Here is a 23007-nt window from a genome sequence, read left to right on the forward strand (position 1 = left end):
TTTAGGAAATTACAAGTGGCTTATGAGATCATTTAAGTAACAAAGGAATAAAAATTTATAAACTCAAGAATTAAAAAAATAAAAAAGAAAAGTAGACAGGTAATAAAGTGGTAGTTCAATGAATAGATTGATATATCAAAAAAATTTATATATTATTACTAATTTATAAAAATATTTGAGTGTGAAATTATAAGAAAATAGAAATTTAGTTGAAATATAATGTAGAAATAGTTCTAATATATATTTTTTATGCAATGCTATTAGTAATGAATGAAAGAAAATATTTTTTTTAAATTATTTTTTCTTTATACTCTTATATATAAATTAATTAAATAATTTTTTTTCATTACTTACATTATTTGTTGAATTTTTATTGTTATAGAAAACTTATCTCATAACCTTATAAATTTAACAAATCAGAATATGATAAAACATATATTTTTTTATTTTAGCTATTTTTAAAAATTAAAACCTACACCATTTGGTTTCAAGAAATGAAGATTTGTTGATAAAATAGAGTTCATTTTTATGATAAAGAAAGAGAAAAACTTGAATATGAAAGATCTTGTGACATGTTTAATATGTGTTCAATATTTGAAAGAGATATATTTTTACTAATATATTTACAAATGCACTTCCTTAACACTTAAGTGGGTAAAGAACTTTTATTTAATTTTAAATTTTATATGCGCTGGATAGTTTTAGATGAATTTTATTGGTAGCAAGCAGAAAATGTCTTGACTTTCTCATTAAAAAGGGAATAGTTAATCTAATATATATAATTTTGGTTTAATTTTTTATAATTTTATTTTAATTTAACACCGTGAAATACGTACGGTGGTAATGATATTTTTATAACCATGTTGATACAATTAAATTTGATTATTTATTTTAGTTAATATTGGATAAACACAATAAGGATAAGATGAAAGTGAACTACAAATATATAATTTATATAAATATATTTTTCTTCAGCTAATATGAAAATATTTTTAGGAAAATATTTTTTTTAAAAGCATTTTTGTGAGAGATGTGAAAACTTTTTCAACAAAAAGAAGAAGAACTAAGGATTCATAAATAGATTTATTTTGGTGGGAAATTGTAAGGAAAACAAAAGTTATTTGGGTTTGACCAGTTTTGCCAATTTGGTTTTGGGTTCAAATCGGCCAATAGTTAGGTCTCGACTGTTTACAATACAAGCAATTTTGAAATTATCTTTTTGTTTGTGTCCCTCACTCATGTTTCACACTTCCAAATCTAAAGTATCCACTTTAGTGAAACAATAGGTGATACTTATGTTAAGTTTTTTAAAGTTTCTTATATATATGCATTTAATTTGATTAGATAATTTTTCATATATATATATATATATATTACTATAAATTATAAGTTTATACTTTAAAAAGACTGGGTAAATTGACAAAAGACCGTTAAAGTTAAAATCGCATCAAAATGCAAGGATTTGGAATTTTTAATGATTATGCTTTTTGGATATTAGTTGTTTGGATACACTACAATACACAGTTACTTTTAAATTTATAAAATTCTTTCCCACAAAAAATAGCTTTATTGTATTAAGGATTGGAAACTTACAGATTACAATTTTCATGCAACCATGCATATTAGGCTATATGAAAAATAAAAGACAAACATTAGTGGTAAGATTTTTTTTTAACCCAAAAATGGGCCACCCAATTACAATCTCTGTTAACATAAGCAGAACTATTAAAACAATAATAAAAATAATGAAAGAATAAAAATTTAAAAGATAAGTATAAAAAGGTATCCTATAGTTTCATTGTCTTACAATTTTTAGCATATATATATTTTTCAAATAAATAAAGGTATGTGATTACAAATCATAACAAAAAAAGTATTTTATCATTAAAATTATTAGATTTATAAGGATTTAATCATATTCATATTCACTCTGATCAACTATCATTATCAATTTGTCCATGTTTGATAACTCGAGTTTAGAGTTTAATAGCTCATATTCTATTGTTTGACGCTTAAATCACGATTTAAGAAATTATAATTCTAATGAGATATATTTGATGGTCAAATAATGAAATTAAGAGTTGTTAAGCTCTAAACCCAAGTTATCAAATATGAGCAACATCAATGATGGTTGATTGAAATGAGGATGACTAAATTCTTGCGAGTGAAATTTTTTAATGACAAAATACTTGTTTGTCACGATTTATAATTACATACTTTTTTTGTCTAAAAAATTTATAGACTACATAGTACTTTTTTCTATTTATCCTAAAAAGTTAAAGAGAAATATGTGTTGTATCCTCCATCCCAACTAAAGAAAATTTAAATCGCAAGTCAACATTGCATGCACCCATAATATTCATAATCAATATCCGTATTAACCTTTTAATTATATTTTCTTTTAAAATACGCTTATATATGTGTGTTATCGATCGCTCAAAATAATTTTATAAAAAAATAACTCATTTTTAAGTATGTACATCTTTCAATCACAATTATTTTTAAATGTTATCGATACCTTAAAGTATGAAATATATTGTTTTAGAGGAATATCTATAAAACTTATGGATAGACATCACCAATCTATGCTCAATATTGCAATACCAAAATATAAGAATGAAACCCTTATTCGATATACAATTATAATTTTTGAATATAATTTTTAAACACTACTTTACAGGACTTATATAAAAGGATTTTTAGTACATAATTTTATTTAATAAAATAAAAAATTTATTGTTTTCTATATCTGAGAAGACGATAATACTCCTAAAACACATATATATGTGTGATTTTTTGTGTAATTGTTTTCAAATTGAACTTATCAAAATATTTCAAAAAATATGATTTTTAAACTCATCTAAAAAATAATTTAACTTATTAGATTTCGGACTCTGACGGATCTAAAACGAATTATATGTCAGTTATGAGTTTTTCGAACTAATTATAATTTGAATATAATGAATATGATCAATTATTAGGAATGACAACAAGTAGGATACCTACCCATTTAAGGATATTTGAACCCGAACCCAATTAATTTATCTAAATCTATTTAAAATATTGTCTTTGTTATCCGAATCTGAATAAAAATATCTACATACTACATGAACCCGATTAAAATCCATTTAATTTAAATAATTATTAAATATATTTATGGTTATTTAAATGAGTAATAAATACCCTACCCGTTTATATAAACATTCAGGTAATTAAATGGATGTCCGTTGACCAAACTCGTTTATAATAATTAGATTATAAAATATATTAATATAAATTAATATAAATAAGAAATACAAATATATATTAATTAAATTTAAATATTCAATGTTAATATTCAATATATTAATACAATCAAAATATAGATTTAATAAAATTTAAAATAATTTTTTAAACAATAAAAATATAATACAATATAATAAATTTTAACGAATTCATATAACAATTACGTGCAAGTCTAACCCAGACCTAATACAGATGATAAATTAAATTCTAAATTCATTCAAAACTTATTTATTTTTATCCAATCAATTATATTAGAGTTCAAAAAATACTCGCTCCACCGCCATCCCTATCAATTATAAAAGAATGCTTTCCGGTCATCAAAATATTTATTTCATTTTCCAAAAAAGATCCATTTTATTTTTCAAACGACAAGACGTTTAAACCACCTATAAATTAAGAATCCGCGAGAAGCTGAAATCACTAAACAAAAATGGAGGTAGAGCAGAATCAAAACCAACCCAAAACCCCCGAAGAACCAGAAAAAGAAGAAATAGATAATAATAATAATAATGATGATTCCAAATCACAGAACCTCCAGAGCAAACCTAACAGCATCAGCTACTCTTCCTCTTCCGATTCATCAGACGATTCTGATGCCGACTCAGAGGACGAGTCACACCAAAATGAACAACTTAAATCCTTGGAAGCCGAGCTTTCTAGTAATCCCTCCAATTACGACGCTCATGTCCAAGTAATTAATTACTCCCTTTCTCTGTCAGTTATAGTAAATTTAAGTGATTTACAGTGTTTTAGTGATATTATATATTGGTTTTTTGTTACAGTATATTAAGTTGTTGAGGAAAATGGGTGAGATTGAGAAGCTGAGAGAAGCCAGAGAAGCTATGAGCGCTTCATTTCCATTGACACCTATAATGTGGCAAGAATGGGCTAAAGATGAAGCTTCTCTTTCTACTGGGTAATCTTTTTTTAAATGAAATTAACATGATATATACAACTCTCTGATATTAAGTCACATATAGATTGATTAGTAAGATTAAAAAATTATAAAACAACTCATTTGGAGTTTACTTATATATTTCTTAGGGTTAAAGTGTATTACTAATGTCTATAATATGATTAAGGTCTTGTTTGGAACATATCATGTGCAACAATTCAAATGCCTTGTATTTTAAGTGGAAAGATTCATTTTGAATTGAGTTTTGCATTTTTTACCCTTTCCAAACAAAGTAAAGTTCATTTACTTACTTTTGTGATTGTTTCTTTTGGCTGTGAATGTGACTGAGTGACATTTGTTTAATTGATTTCCTTTTTCAGGCCTGAGGGTTACTCTGTGGTTGAGAAGCTTTATGAGCGAGGAGTGTCTGACTATCTGGTGAATTCTTGTGAATTTTGTAGTTTACTTTAGTTCGCTTATGTGATCAATTAATTAATTAACTCTGAGCTCCCAAGCATTGTGCTTTCAAGATTTTGTGCTAATTATGTTGCATATTTAGCTCAAATTCCAAGGATCATGGTTTTTCTACATAATAGTCTTAAAGTTAAGTAAAGTTGACTATGCTCCTTTTTCTTACAGTCTGTTCCTCTGTGGTGTGACTACTTGAATTATGTACAAGAATGCAATCTTTTAGTGCGTGAATGTTCTTCTGATGGCCTCTCAAAGGCCAGAAATATATATGAGCGTGCTCTAACTGCTGCTGGCTTGCACGTTGCTGAAGGCAATAAATTATGGGACAGCTACAGGGAATTTGAGCAGGCTATTTTATTAACTATGGATGAGACTGACACCAAGGTTAGATTTAAATGTTTATATGCTGTTTCTGTATATTCTTGCAGTATCTTCTTCTCTCTCTCTCCCTCTCTCTTTTATTTCTGAGAAAGTTTTGTGCTATTACTGATTGGTATATTATATGTCACATTGTACTTTTCAATTTAAATTTAAGATCCTTACTTATCTTGTAGGTGAAGGAATCGCAGGTCCAGCGGATTCGAAATATTTTCCACCGTCAATTGTCTGTCCCACTCCATAACTTGAGGTCAACACTCCTTGCCTACAAGGCCTGGGAAGTGGAACAAGGGAATGTTCTTGACACAGAATCAAGTTATCTTGATGGGATTTCTTCTCATGTTGCTTCAGCTTACCAGAAGGCCATGGAAATGTACAATACTCGTGCTCAACATGAAGAACAGATTTATAAGCAGGATATATCTGAGCAAGAAAAATTTCAAAATTTCATGGTAAGTAGGGCCACTACTACCATTTAGCAGAATCTTGTGGTAATTACTTTAGGAATTTTATTATGCCTTTGACTGCTTTTTGGGTCTTTGTTATCAAAACATTTAAAGATGTAGAAGATTTCTTGGCTAACATTCTATCTATCCACACTCTTTTCCGCTATGCTCTTTCTTTCCTTTGCACCTGGTTCCTTTTAGTGTCATATTTTCTGCTTTCTGGGCTTGCTGACCATAGCAGTTAAGCAAAATGACTATCTCTTGTCTAAAGTTGTTGTATGTCCTCACTTTTCCTGGTTTTTGTGTTTTTGTACAATATTGAGCAATTTCCTAATTCCCCCCTTTCTTTTTGTGTTTTCTTTCGTTTCATTTTCTGAACAAAGAAATAATCCTGTTTGTTCATTTTTGCAGAACTATTTAAATTTTGAAAAAACTGCAGGCGATCCAGCCCGGGTTCAAGTTTTATATGAACGTGCTATTACTGAATTTCCTGTATCAAGTGATATCTGGCTGGATTACACTTGCTATTTGGACAAGACCTTGAAGGTTGTCTCTTTAATTTGGTATTCAGGTCTTGTAGCTTCTGACTTGCGAGGCCAGTAAATTAGTTACCGCTGATACTTTTTCAGGTTGGAAATATTGTAAAAGATGCTTACTTTAGGGCCACAAGAAACTGTTCATGGGTTGGAGAACTTTGGGTTAGATATTTGCTTTCCCTGGAACGCAGTCGCGCTCATGAAAAGGAGATATCTACTGTATGCTTCAGCTGTAACCCTTTCTTCTAAGTATTTTCTTTCTCAGTTTGGTTCAACGATTCCATATTTTTACAAGTATGGTTAATTTTGTTTCTGCACTAAGTGGGTTCCATCTCTTTGTGGTTGTACAAAACTGCAGCTTCTACACGCACTGCAGATTTGCCGTATATAGAATATCAACAATTGTTAATTGCTTGTAACTGTAGGTTTTGTTTTTCTTGTCTTTTTTTTTTTTTTTCTGTTTTGCGTGTGTTCAAATTAGGATCTATTAATAATAAGTAGAATTAGAGGAAGAACAATAACACTAGAAATCATGGGTTAGCTGTTGTTCGTTATGCTTTCTCTATATACTGTAAGCATGAACCATTTTTGCCTAACAAAGGATAATACCCTTTTCTGTTTGTCAAATAGATAAGTTCTTTCTTTCTTTAACTGGACCTAATAGTCAATAATTCAAGCAACTGTACTTTTGTTATGTCTTGCATTTCTTTTAACCATCTACTTTGCATTTCCTTCATGTTTCTCTTTTTTCTTTTTTTCCCTTTCCTTCCTGGTACTCTCTACATACTATTTTGGATAACCTAGAGCAAGGAGATTTGAGCTCGTGACCTTCTCTTCAGAGGCCACTGATTAGACCATGCTGCAATGATCATTGGTTGAATGATTTTGTTCATTGATTTCAGGTCTTCGAAGAATCCTTACAATGCTTGTTTTCAACAGCTGAAGAGGTAAAGCAGTTCCATTGATTTTTTTTTCCTTAACATCTTAGCATCAATTTTATGTGCAAGTCTTTTTGATGTATATGCTACTTTTGCATTGAATGCCTCTCTAAACATAACTGAACCTCTTTCGGTGTCAGTACCTGGATTTATTTCTTACACGGGTGGATGGCTTGAGGCGGAGAATTTTGTTTGGCAGTGAAGCAGAGGGTGTGTTAAATTATTCATTAATTAAGGAAACCATGCAGGTTTGTACTAGTGGTTGAACTTATAATGCTGTAAGATCTACACATGATCTTTATTTAATCTGACCATCATTAATGTTTCGCCCATGGTTATATAAGTAAATAAATAACTTGTATGGTGTTAATTAATTTTCCCCAGTTTCAGTTTGTAGAATTTGGGGAAGCAAGTGGACTTACCTGTTCATCTTTTATTTTAATTCTAACAGCTAGTTGTCTCACTTCCAGCATGCATCTGATTACTTATCACCACAACTAAAGAATACAGAAGGTTTGCTGCGTCTGCATGCTTATTGGGCCCGTTTAGAGCTGAATTTGGGAAAAGATTTAGTGGCAGCCCGTGGAGTTTGGGAAAGCTTGCTTAAGATCAGGTTTGACCACTTTTGTTTTGGCTATATCCAAATTGGTAGTTTTCATCTTTGTACTTATTCCATATTATTCAGGTTTGTTTCATATATAAATTTCCCTCTTTTTTAATATTTTCTTATATTAGATCATCTCATTACTTTTGGCAGTGGTTCAATGTTGGAAGTCTGGCAAGGTTATATAACAATGGAAACTGAACTGGGTCACATAAATGAAGCTCGGTCCATCTATAAGAGATGCTACAGTAAAAGGTTTACTGGGACAGGCTCAGAGGTATACTTGTTTCATTTTCCTGAAATCTACTTTCTTTTTGTGCTGTACTCTTCTCCTTTTAGCTTGTTTATAGTAGTTTGCTTTTTGAAAAGTGGTTGAGCTGTAGCTAGTGCCCTAGGAAGCTAACTCTTCTTTGACCTTTTTCTCATAACTTATGAAGCAGCAAAATGTAAATGAAGCATGCAGAAATTTAGAAATCATAGTATTCATTGTGCCACATGGATCAGAAACCACCTGTTTTAGAATTAACAAGCCAGATATGAGGGTTGGACATGACTCTGAATTCAAATTTATGAAACAGATGAAAAGTTCCCCTCCTTTCTTTAGTACTCATAGAATCCTGATTTTACCAGAATCACTGAAGTACCATAAAATCACCAGAAATGAAGAAACATATGAAGACCTTCGGATTGCATATTGCAGAAACATGAAATGAAGACATGAATGGCAATTGACTCGACACCTATTCTGCTTAGGACTCACCTACAAAGCAATGGAAGTTTTGCCTATTAACTACTAAGCACCATATACAAGAGCTACCAGACAACCTTGCTTGTGCACATATGTATAGATAAGTATGCAAGTATCAGGACAGAAAGAAAAGATACAGTCATGTTACTTAGATGGACTATATCATCTTTTCCCTCAGTTTTGTGTATTCCTTCCATGCATGGAATCATGGTATCTTGTGTAAATTCTGTTGGTTGTTATTGTTGTTTTGGGGCTCTGAGTTCTTGGTAGGTTTTATTCAATATTGATAAACTGCAATGAGGATTAGATGATGCTTTCCTTCCTAATTAACAGAATCATTCAGGACATATGCCATTCTTGGTTGCGCTTTGAGAGAGAATTTGGTGCCTTGGAGGATTTTGACCATGCTGTGCAAAAGGTACACTTTTTCATCTTTCAGTTTTGTTTTTCCTTTCGCTTGGTCTAAGAAACTCCAATTATCTATTTATGTGCTAATTTTTCTTACCTTTGACACCTTTCTTTTTTCTTTTTCTGTTTAATATAATGCATTGCATCTAAATTTTTAATTGCTGAAGGAATTTGGACACACTAATATATTGGTTAGATTTTCCTACTAATGGATCTGAAACTAGTTTCTGTCAGTACTGCTGTATTGCATTGTGTTGCAGTTGTGAGGTAATTGTGAAATATGACAAGCATAAAGCAATTTGGTTTAAGGTTGCATGTGGAGGAAAATCACTGTTCTAGTATGGATGTGATCTGACTGTTCAAAATAGGAAGGACACTTTTGTGGATTTTATTTATTGGTCATCTGGAGTTATGCATTAGGGTCTGCATTTTATCCACCCACCACTTTATTGGGAGCTGGAGGTGGTAATTTTGTTGACCTGCATAAGATTTAAGGAATCTAGTTAGTGGAGAATGTCCTATTTGGTGATTTGCAGTTGATGAGCATTTCAAGGGTTAATTGTTTCAAGAGATACTTGTTTGCTGCCAAATGTGATGTTTCTGTGGAATGATAATGAATCTGACGTCAAGATATTGGAAAACTTATTTTGGTGTTTTAGTGCCTTGTATATGTGCATTGTTATGGAACTTGGATGGAAAATTAGATGATCTTTATGTTTTCTTTTATCTTGTCTTTTTTATTCCATTATACTCGTGATGCCCATGGATTAAAGCTCCTTTTTTGCTTTTTGAGACATTATTGTTTATTTAAGAAAAATTTCAAGAGTGATTGTATTTTTGTCTCTTGAAGTTGTTACTTAGACTGGGTGGCTTCTTTTCCACTTGCTAAACTGTGAAATGTTATGTCCACTACTAGTTGTATCCTTGTCACATGTTTAGTGGTTCACCAGAACTGATCACTTGAATACAAGAAGTGAAAGGATCCTTGTACCTGCATATTGCTGTTATGAATGTTAACTATATGTCTTCTTTCTTTCTTTCTTTCTTTCTTTCTTCTTTTTCTTGTCCTTCCTTTTTATTTATTTATTTGGTGTTCATGTAAGTTGGGTACAGTTCTTAACTAGATAGAAAAATGCTTTGTGTTTCCTCTTTGTCAGGTTACACCCCGTCTGGAAGAGTTACAATTATATCGGATGCAGCAGGAATCAAAAGCATTTGTTGCATCAGCAGATCAGAAAGAAAATCCCATCAAGAGAAATGTCCGTGAAAAGAGAAAGGGAGGTCCTGAATACACTGATGAACAGTCTCCAGCAAAACGGAAAAAACAAACACCTCAAACCCAAAAAGGTTATGAGAAGAGCAAAGATCAACCGCAGAATCTTGCTGAAGTAACCAAACCCAAGGTGGAAAAGACAGATAGCAAACAGGAAAAGCAGCAGAAGGACTATGACAGTGGAAGAAATAAAGGATATACTGACCAATACACTGCATTTTTATCAAATCTTCATCTCAAGGCAAGTACAGCATCCTTTCTCACTTCCCGACATTGTGGAGTAGGAATATTGATTCCCTTTCCTCCTAATTTTAATACACTTAGATAAGTGGAAATGCTAGCTTATTATTCCTACACTAAAAACTTCTGTAGGCAAATTATGAAGATTTGCGTAAATTCTTCAGCGATGTTGGTGGGGTTGTCTCTATCCGAATATTGCTTGATAAGTATACTGGAAAATCGAGGGTATATCTTTCTCTCTCTTTTGCTTGCCTGAGCGCACGCATGCACAAACAGACGGACACATTCCTTTTTCATGTCTATATATCCTGTTCCTCTATATGCTTTTCGTGACACTGAAGATGATGGCTGCCTTAACTGTCTAATGAATGCCATTTTAGCACTTCCATTTGAACTTCCATATTGAACAATTTATGCTATACAACTTAAGTCATAATTTCTATTCCTTGGGCAATTTTGCATGCCTTGTATACTTTTTTTTTTTCATTTTCTTTAATAGTATTAAATGGATTTATGGAAACAATGTCCAGTCTACTACACAGAGAACATGGATAAGGGCAGCAAGAAGAAAGGGAGAAAACAAAGAAAAAGCAAATAAGCTAGCACTTGAAGTCCAGACCCTTCATGAATAAGAAAACTGGCTGATGTTATGAATCTATATTATGATAGGAAAGGGGATAAGCAAATATCTGGAACCAACATGCTCATAATGACTTTGTATACGATGTTTCTAGGACACAAATTATGTTGAATGGAACACATTCTTTTGAAGCTTTGTACAATAGTCCATTTTTTTTGGTCATGTTTTTGTTGTTTAAGATGGTTTTATAATTTTTCCTCTAGTATGGATTGAGTGGGCATATCATGAATTGTTTTAGAAGGCTAACTCCTCTTATAGACTCATTTAGAGATTATGAATCATCACTTTTTTTATGTTAGCATGGGCCTTGTGCTTGCAATTAGGCATTGATGACATTTTGGTGGTCTGAGAAATCATCCTGTGGGCCTACCAATGTGATATTTTTATCTAGGTGTCAATTCTTTTTTTTTTTTTTTTAATTTCATTGGGCTACAAAGGATTCTTGTTATTTATTTGTTAAAAAAAGTACACTTGTTAGAAAGTTACACATGCACTAGAGTGTTCAATGCATGGATACGGGCTTACAAAGACCCATTTTCTTTTAAAGTAGGACTATAATATATTGAGAGAGTAGAGCATATAAAAATCTGGTAGATTATGTATTGCCAGAAGGAGCTACGAAAATTAGCAGGCATTTTAATGGTTATAGACTCTTTAAGACTAAGCTCTAACGTCATCTTATGTCGAATGTGAAGGGACTGGCATATGTGGACTTTTCGGATGATGAACACCTTGCTGCAGCCATAGCAAAGAACAAGCAGATGTTACTTGGGAAGAGGCTGAGCATTGCACGGTCAAATCCTAAACAAAACAAGAAAGGTGGTCGTGATTTTTCTAAGCAGCAGAGTAAGTTAAATGGTTTATCTTACATACTTTCTGTCTCTCTTGCAATTTTTATCTATCTGTCTGTATGTGTGCGTGTTGGATGTCCAATTCTGTAATATCCAATGCAAAGTCTTTTGGTGTTCTTTGTCATCAGTCAAGCTGTTTACTGTAGATTGTATCTGAAACTCTTATGGGAGGTCAAGTGGGAGCATGCTTTTATATTGTGAGGGATGTATATATATGTTAGGATGTGCAAGTCTGGGGAAGAAAAGACAGGCAGTAATTTCATTCAGGATGAGAAGCTCTGGCACATTGCAAGGTTATTTCATTCAGGATTAGAAGTAGAACTAGTTCTATAACTGGTCTGGAAGTATAACAAAATACTTTAAAGTAGGACTTTGGGTGATGCCCTCCTAGGGTTATTTGAATTGTAGAGCCTAGAATGATAAACCAGGAGCCAGCAACAGCGAGCAAGCTAAGCGTCCCTGGCACAACAAACTAATGGTTAAGACTTGAGAACACATTTTGAAAAGCCATAGTAAACCAGTTCATATAGCATTGGAAGTTATAAAATGACAGCTTTAAATGGCACAACAAACTAATGGTTAAGACTTGAGAACACAATTTGAACAGCCATAGTAAACCAGTTCATATAGCATTGGAAGTTATAAAATAGCAGCTTTAGATAATTTGAATGCTAATACGATTGCAGGAGCTTGAGGTTGGACCTTATCTTTAGCATCTGAGGGCATTCTTTTCCTAAGTAACTAAGACTAATTAAAGGAGGAAGGGTAGGAATCCTTGAGCACATAAATAGGGGCCCTGCAACATCTCTGTGGAAACGACTAGGGAAATGTAGGAGACCATAAAATAGCCGAGTAGAAACTAGACCAGGAGCTAGAGGTAAGAGTTCCAGCTGCAAGGTAGAAGAGATGGAGAAGAGACGGAGAGAAAAAAAGGCAGTAGCACCATTTTCTATGTTTCTATATCAGCCTGGCAGAGACCCACAGAAGAGACTAACAACTGCTGTAATTGTGCTGGAAATTCTTGAGTTTGACACTTCAAATCAGTGAGAGAATATGGAATCTCGAAAATAGGTAACCTTGGTATTTTTACCTGCATTGTATTCATATAACCAATTCCAACTAACATATTAAATTCGTTAAATTGAATAAAGTTCCCTTGTTCTTAGCATTTAGACACCCATCTATATTTTGCCACTATTCTAGCAATTTGTGTTCTATTATCTTGGGTATTTGCAGCGTGCTTGCCTCTATAATTGCTTATTTTGTTGCCCTTGACATAAACATTCTAGTTTTTGGCTTCTGATAGTTGCTGTAACTTAATTAGTTTCGTTAAATTTAACTTGCAGCTCATACTGACCAAAGTGCAAAAAATGAAGAATCTGCATCTTACATGTCTACTGAAACATCCAAGGGGTCCAGGGCACCTCAGAGTGCAAATCGTAAGCTGGATGATAACATCCAGCTCAAGGGGAAAAACACATTTTTAGTGCCAAGAAATGTGAAGCCACTTGGTTGGGACGCAAATAAGCCAAAAACTGTGGAAGAAGGGGACGAGAAGCCAAAGTCCAATGACGAGTTTAGGAAAATGTTTATTAAAGATTGAGCTTTGTCTACCGAATGAAGTGATGGCAAAATGCATCTTCAAACATTTTTAAAGTGCACATATACGAGAAGTACTTGTTTTAGGATGACCATATAGCATTTCTACCTTACTGCTTACTCGGGGAAATGCATCTGATGCCACTAAACCCAGCATTCTGGTAGAACTCCTCTTGTGCAATTATGTTGTGTGTAGGACATCTAATTTTCTTGTTATGATACATGTCAGGTATGCTTAATATTTGCTTGGTTTGGCTTGCATACTTTACTTTTCCTTTTTGTATCCATTTATTTCTTGTTTTGTTTTTTGTCTTTTTATTTGCTTTTCTTTCAATTTCTCTTTTACATTTCCCTTCTTATCCTACTTGATGTGATAGGAAACTTGTGACATAAAACTTTTTCACATCAAAGAAAATGGTGAGAGGTGACAAAAGATTGCAGAGCAGAGCAGAAGAAGGATTTATATTCTTGTGTCCTTGGTTCAGTTCTTATGCATTTTGTACAATGCTGTAGTTCTTGCTATGTTATATGGTATACCTCTTGTATCTAGACAGCCACTTCAACATCTAGTACATGGTGGTGGGCAAATTACAACTGCACCCATTTCTTATCATAATAGGATTGCTATTAACTGGATTTTAGCATTTTTTTTCTGAACATAATTTAGTATACCTTTTCGGTTTCCCAAATTCCTCCGAAATAATGTAGCATATTTTTTTAATGCAAATCCCTCTAAGCAATGCCAGGCTTGACGACCAGAACATTCCTGAAATTTCTGAAGTGCCAAGGTAAAATGTTAGATTGGCCAGAAGATGTTGCTCAGCTTTTCTACTCTTAAGGAGCACAGCTTGACATAAATCTGCTTGTTATCCTTTATCCTTTTCATCATAGTTTTGCCATGTCTAAGAGATCAATGCCTTGTTTGTGTTATCTTATGTTACTTAGAACTGGGTTAATTAGTTGGGTGAGAGCAAAGGGCATTGCCTTCCTTTTCTTATTTCTTTTTAAATGAGAAGGGAAATAATGCTTCTCTTTTCTATGCAAGGCTCAACCAATTCTGCCGAGGCCCTGAATACTGAATCGGATGTTTTAACGAAGTAATGGAAACAGGAAACCTGTCTAAATCCTGTGATAAAAAAAGCAGGAACAGAAATGAGACTTCAATTTCTTTACAGTTTTTAATTTTTGTGACTTTGATGAATCTGGACTAGAGATCTTAGACAACTTTTCATTTTCAATTTCAAGATATATGAAAGTAAAAGGAAAAGAAAGAAAGAAGAGGTGTTGTGGGTGGCAGACTGGATGATCAGAACTTGAGAATCATAAACATGGGGTCAGAATCTTTCACCTAGAAGAGGCCAACTCTCAGGGCACCAGCTTCCTCATGTAAAGAAAATAATGGTAAAAAGTAATTATCCATAGAATGCAAAAGCTCAGCTCCTGCAAACTTGCTGTTGCCATGGTACTATCAAATATGAATATTCACTTCACTGGGCTTTTCTTACACGTCTCATTTTGCCCTGCACATCACTCAAACACCAACCCACCACAAATTTACTTTTAAATATATATATATATACGAACAACGTTTAGATAGAGATTAACTTTAGAGGACTGATTTTTATTTTTATTTATATTCAAATAGAGGCCCAGTGGATCGTGCCCGGAGGTGGGATAGTCATATTCTTATATATTTTTTGGAAACTAACACAGTTTCACCATATTGGAGGATGATTAAAAAAAAAAAATGAAATTTGATCTTAGAAAACAGATTTTGATTATAAAAATCAGTTGTTGAATCAAATAGACTGAGGTACAGTTTGTTGATTTTCCTTCTTAAATTCTTCTTTCACCATAATTATGCCTAATAATTAATTTTTTTTTTTTTTTTAAGAAAAAGGACTGAATGAGTTTTTTACAAATTTTACTTCAATTCTAAAGTTTCCCTCTTAGTTTTATGGATTTACTATGCATATGCCAAATAGTTGATATTAAACAAATTTATAAAATTAAATCCTTTTACAAATAATACCTTCTAACTTGTGTTACCTGTGGGATTCTGCGGCATGTCATACTGTGTAGCAGTAACTTATTCAATCATAAAAAGAATTAAATTAAATCTTGAATAATTTATTATGTGATTCAATTATTATATTCTTAGGATAAAGTAATAAAAATTAATAATTTATGACATATATTTTCTAAAATTCATTCAACTAGTAGCTATTTGAATCGAACAAAGTATTATTTGAGTTCAAGCTCGATTTGATTTTAAGCATGTTCAAACCAAATTTATTCCTATTAAAATTATATCTCTAAGATAATTTCAATGGCACTTTTTATTTTAAAGAGTATAATTTTTATAATAAAGAACACCTTAAGAAATATTCAAATATAAAGAATAAAATAATTTATTTAAGTTCAATGGACTATTTTTTATTTTATTTTTATTTTTTTAAACATTAATAGTTTAATTTCTCTTTTTTTATTTTTTTAAATTTTTATTAATAGAAAAATAAGAATCATAAATATCAAGTAATCAAGTGCATAAAAATTTGTAATGCGTTTATTAAATAAAAAATAAAAAATAAAATTTGGCTCTCCATATATAGATAATCAAATCAAATCTTTATTTTATATTTAAAGCATAAAGAGTCCATTGAAATGTTACTTTATGATATAATTCTTTAAAATAAAAAATATCATATATATAAAGAGTCCAATTCAATAGATATATAACAGATATTAGCCCGCACGATTTACGAAATTAATAAAATATTACTAATTTAATAAAAGTTTAGTAATTTTTTAATTAAAATAAAATTAAAAGATTCATTTATCATAATAAAATAAGATAAAAATTATAATTAAATTTATTTTATTAAATTAATTTTAAATTGTAATATGATGCTTTTATATTTTCTAATTTTCTTAAATAAAATTTCATCATTTTAATTTTATATTATTGCTTAAATTCTTAAAAGTTTATTAATTACCATATATACAATATTTTAAAGTTACTTTATAAGAACAAAATGGATTCTTTTAACTCTATTATCTTGAAAAGAAAATATTGACAGTTGTCTTTCATGGAAGCAATTATTTTATGCACAATAAATATGTTTTAGAGAAAAGTATAAAAATATACTATTACTTAGAAAACTATAGATTTTTCTTGACAAAAACAATACTTTATGTTTTACTTTTTTTTGCATTTTAATATCCTACTATCCAATATTATCATTATTTTATTATGAAATAATAATAAAATATTAGATTCTAATAATTACATTATTTTATAGATAATTTACCATCGAATCAATTATCACGATATAAATAAAAAATTTATAATCTTATTTTAAAATTATTTCATTTTATTTCTAATAAAATTAAATACATATATATTAATTTTATTTATTATACATTAGTTAAATGCTAAATTATTTAATAAATGATTTCGTTATTGAAAATAAATATTATATTAATATTAAATAAAAAATTTAAAAATATAAATAAAAGTGTCGACTACCTTAAAAAGTATTAAGGTTTTAAGAGGACTAAGTGCCCTAATGGATTAAAGAACTGAGAGGATAAATAAATTAATAAAATACTAATCCAAGATTGATTATTTGCTTACCTACCAAACAACACTTGTCGTAGCAAATGTTTTCCCCATTGGTGTGAAATAGAAAAATATTGTCAGACTATACAGCAAGCCTGAATTTTTGTTTTTCTATTAAATATTAATGACAATTAAAAAATAAAATTAAATACATATTTATATTTTTTTGATAATAATTAAATGTTTTAGTGTAATATTAAATAAAAATACATATTTAAAATATTAAAATATTATAAAAACAAATAAATTCATATATATATATATTAAATTATTTAAAAAGTTATAATATTAAACTGACTAAATAACTAAAATTTAAAAATATTAATATATATTTAACTTGAAAATTCAACTTAGAACTAAATCTTGAGTTAGAAATTTAACCAATAATTATAAAAATCAGCTTTTTTCTTTTTCTTTCTAATAGAAAAATAAAAAAAGAAACATTGACTAATAAAAACAATAATAATGGAGTTGGATTGGGACCCAAGAGAACAGAAATTACGTGAAAGATTGAAAATGGTAGAGAGAGAGAGAGAGAGAAGAAAAGGTAAATGCATCTCAATGGACTAAACTTAAGCATGCGTTTTGGGTCTCTCTTTCTTTCTTTTTTTATTTAAATTATATTTTAAATTTTGTTTGGTCTTTATGGGATCACTCAATAATCTCTTTCATTTTCTTTTTCTTTTCTTTTGGGTAATTTAGAACTCAAACTTCTTTAAAGTTTAATCATCATTTACTGTCTACTTACATCATACAAACACAAAGGTATTCAGTTCAGACAGACAGAGACCTAAGAAGCCAACAGGACAAGAGCAAGAGCAAGAGGCTCTCTTGTTTAAGGTTCCTTTCTTCTTATAGAACACTTCTTTTGATCTAACTCTGGTTTTTGCTTTTGCCATCTCTGGTTAGCACGCAAAGGTATATTCGAGTACGATTATTTGTTAATGATGTTGTCTAACAATTACCAAGTGGCCTCGCCCCATTTTTGGAAATTTGAGAGATTTTGAATTTGACTCTTATGTATTGATTTGAATAATAAAATAGCTAGTCTTTCTGTTTTACTTTTGTAATAATTAGGGCATATTTTTGGAGATGTCAAATCAAGTTACATTAAGATCGAAATAGCATTTAATTAAGTATTATTTAAATTCGACCATATTAATAAAAATTTATCACTTTTATAACGAGCGATAAATGTTTTTGGTCGGGTGTGATATTAAGAATTAGTAAGTTATTGATGTTAATTAATTAACATTGTATTAAAAGAAAAAGAAAAAGGACTATAAGTATCATGTGATGAGATTGTAGGAACAAAGAAAGAAAAGGTAAGATTGACTGCCCTCAGGAATTATAAATAAAAGAAAAGAAAAGAAGAAATGCTTTAACTTTAATTTTGTGCTTTTGAAAGTGTGGTCATTTGAGAGGCAATAGAAGGGAGAATAAAGAACATGGAGAACACTAAAAACAAAAAATCAAGAAAAGAAGAGAACAAAGGCAACATTCTCTTTCTCTCTTTTATTTTCTTATTTTATTTTATATTTATTGAAGCTGTTGGATCCATAAAAATAAATAAATAAATGTGTTTCTCTGGTCCCCTGTTGTAATATTGTTTTCTTAATGTCCAGAGTCAATTTTAAAACTTCAAGGAATTCCTTCTTCTTACTTTAGAGTGTATATATACTAGATAAGATTGTTCCTCATCTTTTCTACCTCTTATTTATTCTTCCTTCCCCATTAAACAGCTGGTTGACTCCCATTCTCTCCAATTATTATAAACAAATAAACTTTCAAGAAAAGGGTGAGAGCCTTTTGATTCAATTAGGTTTATGATATATATATATATATATAAAGTTCATTCCTTTCTTCTTCTTCTTTTTTTCTCTTTAATTGTGTAAATTTAAGATCTTTTAATAATCTCTGCAAATGCTTAATAGTACAGTGACTTATAGATGGGATTTCAGACCCATCACTTTGAGAAATTTCAAAGGAAGAAGAATTCTTTGTTTTTTCAAAGTTAATGGATTTTTCTCCCATATTTTAGATGAATTCTAGAGTAATATTTTTGTATATTTATCAAATAAAAATAATAAAATTTTATATTAATTTAGATAATTTTTTTTTTAAAAAATTACATTAATATATTTTAGTATGTAATTTTATATAAAAGTTATATATTAAAATTTTATATAAATCTCAAATTGCTATATTCCAAATAAAAAAGACATAATAGCTAAATTATAAAAACAAAGGAATGATAGTTTATAAATAAAGTCATTCATCAAACTAAGTGACATTTTAATTTAGTGATAACATATATCACTATAAAAATAAAAATTTAAAATTTAAATCTTACCAAACACTAAACTAATAAAATAAAAGTATATATACATATATAAAAAATAATAATTTTTTTTTTTCTTGTCATTTCATTGTGAATGATAAGAGTAGAGAAGTTGGAGTGGGGCAAGAAAAGAACATAAATGGATACCAAACCGATTATGTATATGTAAAAAGAATTATTCTTTTATTCATGGAAATAGAGTTGGTTATTTTCTTATATTTAACATAAAAATAAAAATTCAGATAAAAACTCAAAATTAAAATTTTTATTTTTTAAAAATAAACATTTTTACCATTTAAGTTTGGCCTCGAATATAAATAAAGACAAATTGAATTTGTTGTATGCTTTGCTTTGAATCTCATCTAAATTCCATTTTCTTGGGGGAATGTTTGGTGGGTTGCCTTAATGTGGACTTTTAAATCTTTTTAAGTCCAGACAAAAATTTAAAAGTGGTGGGAATGTTCCCAACGGCTATCTATCTAGTCTTTGCTTTTTTGCTTTTTTAAATTATTTTTTGAAAGATATGAAATTAAAATAAAATTTTGGAGATTATATATTCATTAGATATGATATGAGGGACCCAAAGACAGAAAGCACTGCCTACCCTTTCTGTCTAAATCACTGATACAGACATAAATATGTCTACAATTCTTAACCTTAGAAATGAGAAATACAATCTTCAACATCTTACAGTTAAAATCTAAAACAAAATACAATGTATAAACCTAACCCTCTAGATATTGATCAGTTTGATATTACCAATTATTAGCTCTAACTATTATTTGAAGTGTTATTTATTATATAATATGAGTTAGTGATTTTTCTTTTACTTTTATCATAAAAATTTAAATTTATATTAAAAAATCTTAACTGCCTTGTTATTTGCTTTTCTTTTATTATTTTTCATCATTTTTTACTTTTATTAATCATTTTTTAGATTTACAGTGATTTTTTTATTTACATTTTTTTTTATTTTAATTAATGAATGCAGATTTTTCATATTTATTTATCTTTTTATTATTATTAAACTTTTATGATTTCTATTTTTATATAGATTTAATTATACCTTTTAATAAAATTTCATAGAGCTATAATGTCAATAGTTTATTGCTGTTTTTGTAATCAAATTCATTTGGAGATTAACAAAGAGTCGATTTATAGTATAAAAGAATCAATAAATAAAGTGAGTCGATTGTTGAATTATAAAATTAGAATGTATTTATAAAATTTCATAATAGTGGTAATTTTTTTTATTAATATTCTTGTAATCAGACTCATTTAGAGATTAACAAAGAGTCGACTTATAATATAACATAATTACTAAATAGAGCGAGTAAATCGTCGATCTGCAAATTAGAAAAATTGTATTAATGCAATTGAAAAATATAAATATAAATTTCTATTATTTAAATAAGACTTTTCTTTTTATACTTTCTAAATGTAGCATTCTCTACTTTTAAAAAACTTAAATTTAAAATCTTTTGAATTCTTAAAAATTAAAATACTAACCCAACTATTTCTTAACTAATAATCTAATTTCATGATTTAGGAAATCCAAAGAGACTTTTAAGGAAGAAGCATTCTCTGTATTTGCACATTTTGTAGCCAAAATCTTCAGTATTTAGTTCATATAAGCCAAAACAATAAGGAAATGAACATGGGAAAAACTGAATCATGATGGTGGGGACATATACTCATGCTATCTCCATTGTATCCTTAAATCAATATTATATTATAAATATTTTTTCATTTTCTTTCTTATTGTGTGCATGTTCATTTAGCTTCTCATCATCAATCATGTTTCTTTTTACTGTTACTTTTATGGGTCTGTTTAGATTTCTTTGCTTGGGGAAATAATAAATAAACAGTTCAAATTTATTTCAGACTCTAACAGTTCATGAAGACATGAATTATTTGAGAGATATATAATCAAGTGCCATTTATGGTGAATAGACTAGACGCATGAAAACCAATAAATGCTTTTCAAGAAATTCTAGAAACTAAACTCCATTCTCATCTTCCCTTTCTGTATCATACTCTATGTTTCTTGTGAAGAGTTTTTATTTTAATTGCACCAAGGAAAACTGTGTAAGAAAACAGAATTTTGATACAATTTAATAGCATTATCAAAAAACAAAAGAAGAAGAAGAAGAAGAATAAATGTCTCTTTATTGCAAAATTAAACAAATGGTGTCGATCATTAAAATTTCATATAATCTAACTTGGGTGATATGTAGTTCGATATTTTTTAATGATAATATTTATAATGATAATTTCGATAACAAATTCAATTATTTTTGAGCTATTTTTTATAATTATTTTTTATAAAATTTTAATTTTAATATTCAAAAAATTACTATATAAGACCTCGGATTATACAATGGAAAAGATGTAAGGATATAACACAATCATATAAACACCATGAGTGCAAAATGAGAAAGCATGATGGCTTGGCAGGTTAGAATCCTAATAGTGAAGAAATAGATTTGAGAAAACAAAGAAAAAGAAAAGAAAAGAAATTGCTAAAAATTCTGAAAATTTGATGTTCAAGAAACCTATGCAACATGATCTTGAAGCTTTGTTATTCCTTTTTATGGAGAATGAAAATGATGCCACTATATTACTATTCATATATGTGGAGCAAGAAAGAAAGAAAAAAGTGACAACATGAGTGTGAAGTTAGCAAGAATTAATGATATCTAAATTTGGTAGTGGTGGTCACTCTTTTATTTTATTTTACTTTCTGCATTTGTTTTTCAATTCAAGTGCAAAGAAACCCCATTTTGTTGAGTAGTTTTCAAACAAAGGCTAAAAAGAAGGCTTCAAATTGGGCAAGCAAATAAATAAATAAATAAATAATCAGTGATCAACTAAGAAAATGGGAACAAAAGTAAGCCTTATAACCCCATGCAAAGTACTCTAAATGGAAATAAATTATTACACTTATTGTTGATGTTGTGTTGAAGAGTAGCATGGGCTAAGTGAATATCCCAATTTAGAGACTATGTTATTTGGGTTTTAATAGAGAATGATTGGCATCTTTAAGGAAACTTTGTTTCCTAAAACAAAGCACCAACAACAAATATATAGGGTTGGTAGGTGGTGGGATTATTAGGATACTTTTAAAAGAACAAATTGTGAGGGACAACTTCTTGATTATTTTGAAGATAAAACTTAGTTGACCAATAATGAATCAATCCATGCTTTTTCTTTAAAAAAAAAAAAACAGAAGAAATTGGTGTCAAGTTCTAATATTTATATGGGATAATTAATAGAATCACCTTCTATGTATTAATTATTACAACTCTTCAAGTGCCAATCTAAGAAAAGCTTTGATGAAACCTTAATTAAATTGTTAATTGCTTTAGTCTTTTCCAAAAATTACTACATAAATAATTTTGTCAAAATTCTTAAGCCAATGTTTTCTATTAGGCCCCACATTTATGAGATAATTGCAGCTTGACAGACTGTTTCTTCTGTTTTGGAATTTCCTTACAAGGCAAGGGAAATATCTTTGAGAAATAAATTAAATTTTATATAATATATATATATGTATCATATAGGAGAGAAGGAGATTTTTCTTAAAAGAGCAAAAGAAAAAGAAAAAGAGATTAAAATCTTACAGCATTGCTGCAAGTTGTGCATAATGTTATTATAGGCTGACATTTTTAAAGTATGATTGGCTTGATACATTTAGGTTATTTTGGACCCATCTTAATTATATTAAAATGT

At 29.5% G+C, this 23007-nt stretch overlaps 1 protein-coding gene across 2 annotated transcripts; it reads left to right on the plus strand.

Annotated features, from left to right (window-relative positions):
• The first annotated feature begins 3672 nt into the window (after positions 1–3672).
• On the plus strand, positions 3673–14001 carry LOC8262593 (squamous cell carcinoma antigen recognized by T-cells 3). 2 transcript variants are annotated; one of them, XR_001535866.3, is made up of 17 exons: positions 3673–3976; positions 4068–4201; positions 4561–4618; positions 4820–5035; positions 5206–5481; positions 5887–6021; positions 6105–6230; positions 6914–6958; positions 7090–7197; positions 7420–7562; positions 7707–7830; positions 8645–8719; positions 9867–10223; positions 10355–10447; positions 11558–11708; positions 13060–13541; positions 13690–14001. XR_001535866.3 is itself a non-coding variant. In XM_002527776.4 (16 exons), the coding sequence occupies exons 1-16, from the start codon at positions 3716–3718 to the stop codon at positions 13314–13316; spliced, it is 2559 nt and encodes an 852-aa protein (XP_002527822.2). In that variant the 5' UTR covers positions 3673–3715; the 3' UTR covers positions 13317–13614. The 2 variants fall into 2 exon arrangements, 1 of the variants encoding a protein (XP_002527822.2); XM_002527776.4 differs by lacking the exon at positions 13690–14001 and having other exon boundaries at positions 13060–13614.
• Positions 14002–23007: the final 9006 nt, after the last annotated feature.

The sequence above is a fragment of the Ricinus communis genome, chromosome 6, assembly GCF_019578655.1.
Source record: "Ricinus communis isolate WT05 ecotype wild-type chromosome 6, ASM1957865v1, whole genome shotgun sequence".
In the NCBI taxonomy this organism is placed as follows: Eukaryota; Viridiplantae; Streptophyta; class Magnoliopsida; order Malpighiales; family Euphorbiaceae; genus Ricinus; species Ricinus communis.